This window comes from Clupea harengus, chromosome 1, assembly GCF_900700415.2.
Source record: "Clupea harengus chromosome 1, Ch_v2.0.2, whole genome shotgun sequence".
Lineage (NCBI taxonomy): Eukaryota > Metazoa > Chordata > Actinopteri > Clupeiformes > Clupeidae > Clupea > Clupea harengus.
The window spans coordinates 17,941,864-17,955,298 of NC_045152.1; the positions used below are offsets into that span (position 1 = coordinate 17,941,864).

The 13,435-nt window shown below is 45.3% G+C and overlaps 1 protein-coding gene across 4 annotated transcripts in view; it reads left to right on the forward strand.

Moving 5' to 3' along the window:
- cep112 (centrosomal protein 112) overlaps nucleotides 1-13,435 on the forward strand; it is a 141,614-nt gene that overhangs the window by 27,126 nt on the left and 101,053 nt on the right. For all 4 annotated transcript variants that reach the window (XM_031569279.2, XM_031569294.2, XM_031569290.2 and 1 more), the window contains exons 8-11: nucleotides 977-1,066; nucleotides 4,877-4,976; nucleotides 5,246-5,364; nucleotides 5,823-5,966. In XM_031569279.2, the coding sequence (XP_031425139.1) occupies nucleotides 977-1,066; nucleotides 4,877-4,976; nucleotides 5,246-5,364; nucleotides 5,823-5,966 (453 nt within the window). The remainder of the gene's footprint in view (nucleotides 1-976; nucleotides 1,067-4,876; nucleotides 4,977-5,245; nucleotides 5,365-5,822; nucleotides 5,967-13,435) is intronic.

The window sequence follows — 13,435 nt, forward strand, 5'->3', positions numbered from 1 at the left end:
ATCTGGGGGATAGAATCGCTCATTTAAAAGACATTCACTTTCAATATCGCCTTACTGATGGTGGTGTGTAGTGTGACTGAACACTTGCTGGGGAACATGTGCTGCTCCACTGTGCTTTGGTTGTTGGTTAAGTGTATTGAATCAAGAGAACATTTGTTTGGTTTTGTGTGTGTGTGTGTGTGTGTGTGTGTGTGTGTGTGTGTGTGTGTGTGTGTGTGTGTGTGTGTGTGTGTGTGTGTGTGTGTGTGTGTGTGTGTGTGTGTGTGTGTCTCAGTGTATGTGTGTGTGTCAGGGAGAGACAAAGAGCATTGCGTTGAATCATTTGTTTTTCTTGGAACAGATGGGCTCACTGCCTTCATCTCTCTCTCTCTCTCTCTCTCTCTCTCTTCATCTCTCTCTCTCTCTCTCTCTAGGAGTGTTTTGCGCCACAGGAATGTGTTAAGTGTGTGATCGCAGCCACTGAGCAGAAAACTCAAAGGTTACACAGATGGGGGTAGCGTAGAGCAGACACACACACACACACACACACACACACACCGGACTGTCTCCGAGGCCAGGCCGAGAGGGTAGAGATGTGTGCCCATGCCTGGAGGGCTCATCTGGCAAAGGCTCATGGGAAAAGGCAGTCCTCTCTACTGCCACTGTGATCTCACTTGTGTTGGTGACTATGGCAAATGTGCCGTGCTCAATGCCTTTGATCTCAATGCACCGTACTATTGTAGGAACATGAAGCAGCCTACCTAGAAGCAAATGGCTTCAGTCCGTGTTTTGTATGGTAGCTGCATCTTCAATGTAATTAGAGCGTGATATCATGCTGATTTAAATGTGGTGCATAACATGTGTATTTGTGTGAAGTGTATTTCTGGCAGACTAGAGGAACCATGGCGTAGGGCTTAAGACCAGCTAAATCACGCTCACAAGCTGATTCTCTCCTCTTTCTTTTTCTTTATTCTCTCTCTCTGTCTCTCTCTCTCAGAGCGCTGAGATGAGGGCCAAAGTCTTGGAGGCCAAGCACCAGGAGGAGAAGCTGCAGCTGCAACAGAAACACGACGCACACGTCCAGAAGGTAGCCAGACCGTGCTCTCGCTCGCTCGCTCTCTCTCTCTCTCTCTCTCCTCTGCTCCGTGTCTTTCATCTCTCTCATGCACACCAATTGGGTCCATCTGTACGATGAGAGACGCAATGACCCTCTCACCCATTCAAAGGTCCCGCTTCCCCGACTCACCCACCCCCCATATCCCCTGCCTCCAAATCCTCTGAGCCTTCTGATTGGCTCCGTCTCCGTGACGGGTGGGTTGGTGACACAACCCCATCCTGCCACCCCCCCCCCCCCCACCCAATACTCCACCTGCAAACCCTCTAAAACATCTCCGGACCGTTTGATGGTTTTGTCATTGCGCCGAAAGCCTCCCCTAATTGCGTGTAGATCGCTTCCAGCCCGTGTCTGAGGTGATTAGCGTCATGTGTCGCCCGACTCCACTTTAACCAGCTTCAAAGGATCAGAAGAAACGCAAAAGGGAGTGTGGGTGGGGGGGGTTTAAACCATCCCTTGAAAAGGTGCTCAAAGAAAAGCTACATTTTAATTATCTGGCCCATGCATAATGGATGAAGAGGAGAAGCGGTCATTGTCTGTCAGGTAAAGAAGAGGATAATGATAGAGCAGCTCTGATACACGCCACAGATCAGAAGTGTGTTTTTTTTTTTTTTTTTCAATAAGGATCCGCAGCTGATTAGAGAGACTTTTGTGACTGAAGCCATCTGGATGTTCCTCCTCTATTGTCTCCCGGAGCAGGTTAGGGTCTTAACTGCTGACTCTCTCAGGGGGCTCTTCGGAGGCTCCGCCAGGATGGAGTGGCTCAGTCATTTGACAGGCCACCAGGACGCTGGGTCAGTATTCACATAGCCAAAGGCTGCTCAGACTCGGTAAACAAGTTGAATTGTATGTTGAGGCTATGCGAGGTCCGGTCCAGGTACAGTAAACAGACACTCTAGAGCTTTCTCAAAGGGCATTGGAAAAGTGAGAAGTGAGAGAGAGAGATGCACACACTGCACACACTTCTGTCACCCCCCACTCACAACATAATGAACATAATGTCCCACCCACAACCACGCCAGCAGCTAGCTTTCATCTCCCATCATCCTCTCCTCTGGCGGCTGGCTGAGGGGAATCATTCTGAGAGTGCACTTCTGAGGGACATCCAAACAGGGAAATAGTCTGTTGATGGGCTCCATGACTGACAGGCCGCTTCTCTTCCCCTCCCCAGAGGAAGTCGTCAGTGCATCACAAAGTCTCTGTTTCAAGGACAGACCTCTTGCTTCTCCGCAAATGGTCTCTTCAATAACGCTGTCTGTGTCCCACTTCCACTGCCACTGCCACTCACTCTCACTTTTTCTTTTCTCTTTTTTAACGTCCATCCATCCTTTCTCTGAACCGTACACTGCAGCTCTATTTGGAGCCATTATGTTCCCCTTTTGAAGTCGCTGTAATCAGCATCTTCTGAGAGAGGTGGAGAGAGGATGTGCTCATAAATCAGGTGGACAACCATTGTGTGAGAGAGCAAACAGTGTCTGCGCCCACGGTGTGACCGCCACGGCAGAAAGGTGGTGAACGCGGGCCTTTCCTCGGCCTCTGTGGCGCATGGCGCAGGGTGTCTGGTGGGTTCAGTTTGTTCCTAGCACACACAAGGGTGGCGGGCAGAGGGAGACGCAGTGTTTGTGTGTTGATGCAAGCCATGTGCTTTTACTGCACTTCAAAGCCATTTGCCGCGGGAATGTCAATATTTGCTCAGGTGTCTGTTTCGCCCCCCACCCCCCAGGAGGGATCAAAACACTCTGCGCTTGCCGTGCTCGGAGGACGAGAAGGAGGAGGTGTTTTAAAAATGTGTCCAGCGCACGCCTGACCAAAGTGTACTCCTTTGGGACCAAAGCGTGCTCCTTGGCCTCATGGGAGGGACAGCGGCCCAGCCTCAGCTCACACACACACCCCACCCCCCCACACATGACTGGATCACCCACTGCACAATACGGCTCCCCATCTGGTCTTATTTGCTCTGACAGCCTGCCATATGTCTTCAAAAATACCTGCAAATGTTTGTTCATGTTGCTGTTGTCACCTGTGTTAGCATGGCCCCATCTCAAGCCCTGTGCTTGTCCTCTTCAGCCATGGAGCTGGTCTATAGCGTTAGCTCCACCAAGGTTAGAATCTTCAGCCATGGAGCTGGTCTATAGCGTTAGCTCAACCAGGGTCAGAATCTTCAGCCATGGAGCTGGTCTATAGCGTTAGCTCAACCAGGGTCAGAATCTTCAGCCATGGAGCTGGTCTATAGCGTTAGCACAACCAGGGTCAGAATCTTCCACCCCTGCCTCTCCCCATCACTCCTCCGGCCCCCAAACATTCCTTATACCACATCAAAGTGGCAGCAGCTCTGCATCTGCAGAACAATAACAGAGGGCATGCCCGTCTGCCTGCCCGTCTGCCTGCACCTACACAATGGGAAGACTGTTAGAGGACCTGCAGAACTGGTACAGCCACAACACTCGGGTTGAGGGGGTGGAGGGAGGGAGGGAGGGAGGGAGGGAGGGAGGGAGAGAGAGAGAGAGCGAGAGAGCGAGCGAGAGAGAGAGAGAGAGAGAGAGAGAGAGAGAGAGAGAGCAAGAGAGGCGGAAAGAGGGAGAGGAAAGGTTAATGTGGTTATACTTAAAAGATAACTGTACAAAAATAAACAGCAGAATTTGATCCTAATACAGAGTTATGGTTATCTATATAGTGTGTGTCCTATATACTTCCATCCTACTAATTATTCTAAATAGTGACAGAATGTATTATATCCGATGGATGATGGAAACAAGTTCTCTTTTGTCTCACCATCTCTCAGTTCTTCCTGAAAGAAAGATACATACCTACTTACTTTGACAGCTTTGCCAGTCTTAGGAGACGAATGGGGAAGGATTTGTCTGCCTGCCTGAGTATGGCAGAGAGGGAGGGTAGGATTTAGAGAGAGGGAGTGAGAGAGAGAAAGAGACAGAATATCTCCCTCTGGTTATCCCCTCTGGGGAATAATATAGCTATAGTCCGGGTCTGGAGTATTATAGCGGCAGTTACAGATAACATACTTAGTGGCAAGCCGATGATGAGGGTTAAAGGGATCGTCATCCCCTCCAAAGACGCAAGTGTCTGCCACAGAATGCTGGACATGCTTAGACTTAGACGGGGAGGGGGGACGGGGAGGGGGGACGGGGGGAAGCGGAGCGAAGGAAAGAAGTGTTCCCTCCTCCACCCTGTTGTAGTCATGGCTCTGCATAAGAATGTTTTCCACTCTCCATCCGTGCTGGGGAGCATCCCTCAGACGCCCGCCCGGCCGCTGCATGTGCTGCCCAGATGAAGCAGGAATGGGAAGCAGAGATAGGCACACATATCTAGGCCGTATGACGTGGCACATAAGTGTCCAATCTTTCTTTTAGTTTTTTTGGGGGGGTCTTTTGCAACCACTTCAGAACATTAACCAGTTTGGCGTTCAGTGATGGTATGTCCTGTTCAGTAATGCCCTTGCTCTTCACGCAAATTGCATCCAAATGGCTTTTGTGTAGTTGTTACTCAGCGTGGTGAGCCCTTTGGTCTGCCGCAGTACAACACATTTGAATTAGATCTGTCTCAAAAGTACGGTATGTTACAGTTGCGTGACTGTGAGCTACAGAACCCCACAGGTTTCTGTAACAATGCTTTTGGTCCGATTTAAATAATCCATATGTCCAGGTTTATGTATAGAAACACACGTTATGAAATGTGTGTGTGTGTGTGTGTGTGTGTGTGTGTGTGTGTGTGTGTGTGTGTGTGTGTGTGTGTCGTGCGTGCGTGCGCGTGTGCTTTATGGTTCAGATTCTGGAACGCAAGAACAGAGAGATGGAGGACCTGAAGAGTCTGTTGAAGAACAAGCAGAAGGAAGCGGAGGAGACCATCCGGATGCTGGAGAAAAAAGGTGAGGGTGGAGGGTGGCCAGAGACCAAAGGGACAAGACATACTTTTACAGCCCCTCAAGTCCTAAACCCCATTGCCTCACTCCATGGATAATCTCTTGTTAGTCATTCGCAGGTTTAGGGGCTGAGAAAGAAACCGAGGGAAATACCCAGTAGTGACTTAGTGACCAATGAGATAGAAGACAGCGATAGACTGTTGATATGTGCCACTTCTTCATTTGTGACATCTGTGATTGGTCACTGTGCTGTGTGTCAATGCGTCCGTCTGCAGTCCAGAGCCTTGTTCGCGAGTCCCAGGTCGTCCGTGAGAACAAGGAGAAGCAGATCGCCGAGCTGAAGAAGATGGCTGAGCAGAGTGCAGACTCCCTGAAGAACGAGTGGGAGAAGAAGGTAATGAAGCATAGCACATGGAGACTATCAGAGAGAGAAGGAACGACTCCTGAGCACAGGGGCCCTAAGATAGATGTTTCCTCATCCACTATAGCAACTAAGAATACCACTTCTGTTCGTTTCCACACCTCTTAAGGATTATAATCATATGCGTCCAACGTAAAATAATACGCACTTAAAGTCTCCTCTAACGTTGTGGTCAGGTGGCTGAACATAGGCCTACATTTTGTGTGATTTATTTCAGGTATTTATCACATCTCAAAATGGTTAGACTCATCTATCTATCTGCATCTATTATCAATGACTCAATTCAAAGCCATCTATCTCTAACAGATAAAGTGTGGTTGTACTGCACCCTTCTCTGCAGTTCTACTTGTTAGAAAACTCTAAATGCATAGAGGCCTAATGAATAGAGGCCTGGGTGTGGTTGATCATGTGACCTCTGACCCCTCCTGCAGCTGCACTCTGCTCTCTCCGAGATGGAGCAGGCGAAGTTCGAGCTGCAGAAGAAGCACACAGAGAACATCCAGGATTTGCTGGAGGACACCAACCAGCGTCTGGCCAAGATGGAGGTGGAGTACTGCAGCCAGACACAGATCACGGTGAGCAGAGATCCGACTCCAAACCTCAGGCCTGCACCAGCTCTCATTCATTGGCGTTTTGGGTTGGTGTAGGCAACTTTAGTGCAATTTTGATGATATGTAGTCCGTTAAGCCCTTTCTGCACATATAGGCCCGTCTTTGTCGTGTATGTGTATGTGTATGTGTTGGAGGTTGGTGCCAGAGCAAGTGTTGGGAAGGCTTTCTGGTGTAAGGTAGTGTCCCAAGCATAGTGTGAAACACTAAAATGGTGTCATATAACCGTCCATAACCGTGAACAATAACCGTCACTCCCAAACAGGGTCGTAATGGGCGTGTCAGTCCTAACTTTAGGAAAACATTTTTGACTAAGAGAAATTCAAAGTCCCTTAGTGCTAAAAGATCTTTTGAGTAGGTGTGTGTGTGTGTGTGTGTGTGTGGTGGTGTTTATGCTACATGCTTCATGCAGTTTCTTCAGTCCTTGGCCTCTTCAGTCCTAAGAAACAGGGCCCATATTTACAAAGCATCTTATGGCTAAAGTAGCTAACTTGCCGATTTAGGAGAAACTCATATCAGGGCATATCAGTCCTAACTTTGTGAATTACTCGTAGTCAAAAAAAATCTACTCCCAAAGTCCCTTAGCGCTAAATGTTAAAACTAGGAAGTAGACTGTGACGATGTGATCGTCCCTACGGTTGAATATGCTCTCTGGCTGCCATGCCATTGAGCCGGGCTCTTTGGTGTGGCGGTCAGAGCGCATGTTTGGCACCCTGTAGACCCGGGTTCGAGTCCGGGTGGGGTGACCACGCTCTCCCTTCGCTACATAGACGACTCGTAACTCCCGAAGACCAACTCCCAATGCAGATGCAGGATTACTGAAAAGAGACTGTGTTAATTATAGAGCTTGTAACGGATGCAATACATCACCAACCAACCGAAACAACCCACTCAGTGCTGAAATGGACCTGATAAGTTTTAACCTGCCAAAAAAATACAAATTTTAAATGAATTGTTTTTTTTTTTTAAACTTTATAATGCAGAGAGAGAGTATGTATTTTGTTCATTTCACATTTTTAATCAATGTCATTCAGCACAACAAATAAGAAATAAATATATAGAAGGAGCACTCTTTGTAATTTCAACTGCGAGTCTAGCACAACTCTGGTAAAAGATTCAAAGACCACCAAAAAGAGCAGTTATTCCGTTTCAAATTCTCTATGCCTGATTAGTAGTCTTGGGTTGGTGCTGGTTTCTATACAAGACATTGTAGCAGCATAATAGATTTGATTTTAAACTCAATGCAACTTTTTCATAAATCTTTCAAAGAAAAATAGTAATACTAATTAATTCTGGTAGTAGTTTATGTACATATGACTGTTACACTGAATGGCACTGTTACATATAACACTTTTATATAACAGCACTGTATGGCATTCTACTACTAGCGTCGCCCTCCTCCTCCTTGTAGCAGTAGGAGTATGCAGGGGCTGTCTGTGGTGTAGCCTTAAGGTGCCAGTATGGTACTGAAGAATATCGTTGGTATGGGTGGAAAGCTAAACAGATTTCCGTGAAAACACCACTGCTATACTATATAACAGACCTCTATGTTAGCTCTGACGTTAGTTGCGGTTGCGTGATTCTAGCAAAGAACTCGATGAAATGCCGTCTGATAGTGGTGTCGGTTTATTCTATGTACCAGACCTCGAGCACACACAACACGCTACGATGGAGAGAGAGAAGAAGATATTAGGAGGTATGGTCCATAGTGTAGTTTGTCTTCTGGTTGGCCTTTGACTCCACAGGCCGCGATGTCTCCTCAATTCTCTTGCTCTCGTTCTCTCAACTCGGTCGTAGCGGTTGGGGTGTCTCTACGGCATCCTTTCTTCAACACAACACCCTCAGTATACAAATTACATTTCAGTTATTAGTCAATAGAATACACAACTTAGCATAATGGGTGTGTCTGTGTCTGGTTGTGTGCATGCTGGGCTACCTATATATGAAAAGGTGTGAATGTCAGCAGACAGGAAGGGTCTTTCTGACCATTTGTGGTGTTAATGAAGGTAGCGAGAATGTGACACATTCTTGTGGGGGAGGAGAACTCATATGAGTTGTATAAGTATATGAAAATGCCCAAATCTAACAATCTCCCCATTCTGATCATAAATCAAAATTACATCATGATCACAATAAAACCTAACAAAACCATAATGGACATAATCAGACATAGTGATCAAACAATCCAACATTGTTTACAAAATTTCAACAAACACCTATGGGTGTTTCCCATAGTGTAGTGGTAAAAAGTTAGACAGAACACATGTTCCTATAGTGTATCAATCTTCAAGATCTGGTGTCTCTTGAAACCAATATGCCATGTCCTTTTATCTTCACAGGTGAAATCGAAATCCCATTATTTGCTTGGGTAAAATTATTTCACGGCCCTTTTTGCACAGCGACCCCGCCTTCCGCGAGCTGTGAATGGCGACCATGCATTTCTGGTTCATCAGTTTCTGTTGGTCAAGTCTTTGAATGTTGTGTCGTCCACTGCTGTCCAACGGGTGAGGTGAATCTGGACAGCGGTGGTGGCTTGGTCAATGCAGCGGGTCAATGGTTCTTGCGTTTCAGTTCCCTCATGCTGCTCCTTAGACTGTTGTTCTGAAAAGCAAACAGAGAAAGCTGCGGGCAGTATCACATATTCCAAGAATGAGGCATTTCACTCATAGGACCAGAACAAACTATTTTGAAAAAAAAAACATAACACTGAACATTAAAACTGCCTTAATACTAGGGCTCTGGCCTATATCATCAACCCATATCTCATAATCATGTCCATAATCAAGTCCATCATCTAAATTCCCATCCAATCATCATATCATTGCTAAAAAGCAATGAAATGATTAACACAAGAGCATGACTTGATTTCAGCCGTAGTCAAGTTGCTTCCCTCTTGCGCTCCACCAGAGATGGTTGTTCTGGGGCCATGCATTGTGTGCTGTGGGTGACGTCCGTTCTCCCTGTACCATGACTGCAGCAGAAGCAAGTGACAATACTGCTGCGTGGTCTCTTAGACTTACACAAAGTATGTTCCCCATCACGTGGCTCTGGATTTCTCCTCACCAATGGGGCTATCTGCACGGCTCTTGTCATTTCGGTACAGTATTGACTCTCAACTGGTCTAGCATTCACCTTATGTTCATGCTCCAGGAGGTCACGCTCTCGGCCCTCCAAACTACAATTCTCTTTACAACTTTCTCAGCTAAGCATCGCCTATAGCTTCCACTAACTCTCGTTCTATGTGTGTTTTGACCTCTGACCCCAACGGCGCCACAGTTTCCTGTGCCTTCTCTATCATCCCATCACAGTAACCTGGCACTGCCCACTCAACATGGCACAGCCCACTCTCAACTGGGGATTTTCCATCTGGCACCGAACGTAGACCATCTTTCTCAATGGTTACACACATATCAACCTTTGTCAAGGTGCTGACTCTCAGCTGCCGTAAGAGAATGTAAGGAGGGCAGATTCAGTTTCCCGGAACCGCAGACATAAGGGCCTGTCTCTGATAATCGTTTAATTTAATAAACCTACAGAACATACTTTCATTGTCATATCTGGAGTGAGGGTTGTGCTTCCTCTTACCAAGGAGACGACATTTGTCAGCCCAGTGTCCTTGTTTTCCACATTTATGACATGCATTCCTAGATGTCTCTATTTTCCTAGTTCTGATGCTTCTAGGATCACCTTGATTTCCCACTTTCACATTTCTAAGCATGAACTCTGGATCTGTGTGTAGGCCATGTGTGCTGACATTTCTGACCCTTTGTTCTGTATTGCGTTCTATCCTCCTTGCTACATTAATTAGCATCTCAAAGGTGAACGTTGTGTCTTCCCAACCGGGTGTAGTCAACTTAACAATACTTCTGAGCTCAGGGACAGTATTATGCAAGAAATTTGCCTTCAAGGCACCGTTGTTATTGGTCATAACATTCTCCTCTGTCATCCCGCTCATGCCTGAATGTCTTAAGAACGCTTCAGCAAATCTTTGGGCAAATTCATCCACCGCTTCATTAGCCTTCTGTCTACAACCAGATATTTTTCCCCAATCTGTACTTGCATTGGTAGCCTCCTGAATCCACTCACGGACTGCCTTCCAGCCATGATCTAGGTTCTGTTGATCCTCTCCTAACCCAATATCAACATCCCGTTTCACCTTGTCAGCCTCTGTGTTGTTTAGCACAGTGCACAACAGTGAAACGCCATCATATGGGTGCAACTGATAAATCTTTCGCAAACGAGTAATCTTAGACCAGATATTCATCCCTGCTTTACGCGGATGCTGCAGGTCCTTTGACCACTGGTCAATATCTTGCGGCTTTGCAGATTTATAAGAATGCACTACATTTCTACCAGTATACCTAGATGTCAAAGCTCTCAATCTGACCAGGCCATCATTAACACCTGAGTCTACATTCATGTTCTTTGACCCACAATTAGCAATTAGCATCGGCATTGTTTGAAAAGCCTCTCGTCTCTCCCCCTCCCTGGGTTCTTTCAGGCTTGCTATTTCTGCCTCGTTCTTGGCCTGTCCTGCTTTTAATGTTTTCACATCATCTGCAATTGCTCGAACTGTGCTGTTCTCAACATTCAGGCGCCATTCTAGCTCAGTCTTTTCATGTCTTACTTTAACCAATTCACCTTCAAGTGACGATACCTTATCTCTCTCAATCTTCAGAATTCTGTCTGATTCCATTTTTTCTTGTGCCCTCTGACGGCGCATTATCTGATCTAAGGTAACGAGAGAAAGTTTGATTTTATCTTTTTCGTGCAAAAACTTTTCAAAACTGCGCCTGATGTCATCAAGTGGCCAAAAGTCATTGTCGGGCGGAATGTTGGACTGCAGCTCAATTTTCCTCTCGGTCTCATTCAACTTGAGATGACTATTCAAAAAACCTCTGATTGTCTTAATCATGGTATTCTCGTCAAACTCACGCACTGCCAAATCACCCATCTCAATAGTAGGGATGTTTTTGGTCTGGCTCAAACTTCTCCTGAACATCTTTAATTGTTTACAGATAGACAAAAATAAACGTATAACTTATAATGTTACAAAACATACATTATCTTCCACAAAGTTAAAACTTAAATCGTATGTACACGACTTCCCACTTAGGCCTCGCCTACTACGTTATCTCGAGGTCGAATACTCCCGATGAGCTTCACTGTGCCAACGAACGGTCGCTTGCGATATCAGTTTTAAATCTTTAAATTAAAACGTCTGGTTTTTGATCAATAATCTCTAAGCTAAACAAGATGCCCACATCAACGCAAAATTAGCTCATCGGCTATTTAAAATCATGCGATTCGATTTCACAGGACAACCAAGCATCAGCTAAATTATTACCAAGCCTTCAAGCACCAAAACAAACAGCCTACGTACGGCAACTTATTATTTCATAATCAATTTCTGCTTTTCAACCAGCCAATTGAAAATGCCACGCTTCTGTGGAGCGGTCATAAGAATACCTAAACCAGTATGGTAGCTTGCTTATTGCATTTCCAATTCTGCTTTTTCAGCCAGCTAATTGAAAAATACCACGCTTTGTGAAGCGGCCACAATTACCCCTACGGTTAAAATAGTAGCTATTTCCAAATAAATCTAGACTAGGATGACCTAGAATAGGAACGGCACCAACACACAACTGTGGATTTCCTCTCAAACGTACACATCTCTACTGGGCCTGTTATTCATTACATGAATGCAAGTGTACATAAAACATACAGCGAATTCTCCCTCAAATCACTGCAGGTACGGAAACTTAGGAGTCCTTGCAACCTAACTCAGACTAAACTTTAACGATAATTTCTGTTCTTTTTTTCAGCGTTAAATACAAGATATTCACTCACCGTTTGGATTGAGGCAGCAGGCTTCAGATGCGCGTCTCTCCTGGTCGTTAATTCTTGTATTTTTTTGTGAAACTGGGTGGATCAACACCAACTGAAGAATATCGTTGGTATGGGTGGAAAGCTAAACAGATTTCCCGTGAAAACACCACTGCTATACTATATAACAGACCTCTATGTTAGCTCTGACGTTAGTTGCGGTTGCGTGATTCTAGCAAAGAACTCGATGAAATGCCGTCTGATAGTGGTGTCGGTTTATTCTATGTACCAGACCTCGAGCACACACAACACGCTACGATGGAGAGAGAGAAGAAGATATTAGGAGGTATGGTCCATAGTGTAGTTTGTCTTCTGGTTGGCCTTTGACTCCACAGGCCGCGATGTCTCCTCAATTCTCCTTGCTCCGTTCTCTCACCGGTCGTAGCGGTTGGTGTCTCTACGGCATCCTTTCTTCAACACAACACCCTCAGTATACAAATTACATTTCAGTTATAGTCAATAGAATACACAACTTAGCATAATGGGTGTGTCTGTGGTCTGGTTGTGTGCATGCTGGGCTACCTATATATGAAAAGGTGTGAATGTCAGCAGACAGGAAGGGTCTTTCTGACCATTTGTGTGTTAATGAAGGTAGCGAGAATGTGACACATTCTTGTGGGGGAGGAACTCATATGAGTTGAAAGTATATGAAAAATGCCCAAATCTAACAGTACTCAGACTCCGTTAGGGATGGGCGTGCCGCCGGATAGGACGGATTAATTAGCATTTCTGTTGCCTTTATGGTTCTCCGAAGGCTGGGGGTGCTGAAAACAATTCACCGCCAGAACAGTAGGTGGAGAAGCGGTTTTTAGTCGAAAAACACGTTGCTTTGTTGCGTTTTTGTAAGTTAGAAATCGTCGTTGTTTATCTCCCACCTCTCATCACACGTGTGACCCTCCCACCAGCTGTCACTAATCAGACGATAAGTGCAGCAGGTGTAGTCACATGATATTATATTCAAGAGTGTGTCTAATGCTATATAACCACCTGAAAGGGCAAACTAATCTCTATCATGGTAGGTATTATTTGTGGGGAAAATAGTAGCACTCTATAACAAAATTATATGCTTATCTTATATAGGCTACACTATTAAAACTATGAAAAAACGATTCCCTGAAATGAATACGTTCTTATTTTCTTTGGTATTTTTGTCATATTCAGATTTGCAATGATGATTGCTGGGTAATATGTATGTTGTGGTCCAATGTCAAGTCTCTATTTTATCATGTGACGAGATGATGGTAGCCTATAGCTAGTTTAGGCACAGCATCTGAACGTCAAGACCGACAAGCTGACAGTGTTGTACAAGTTCACACCTCTCATGAACCAGTTCAAAGTTCAGTTCAAACAAGTAAACATGAATAGCTCACGTTCATAGTTCACCATTTAAATTCTGAACCAGTTCATAGTTCAGTTCAGTTCATAGTTTTAGAGTGGAAAGTGAGAATGAAAGACTTCACTTGTTTTTTATAGAAAACTTTATCCATCACTACCCTTTGCCTTAAACTAAACTTCATGTGTATCAATTACTAAAATAATAATATTTTTTT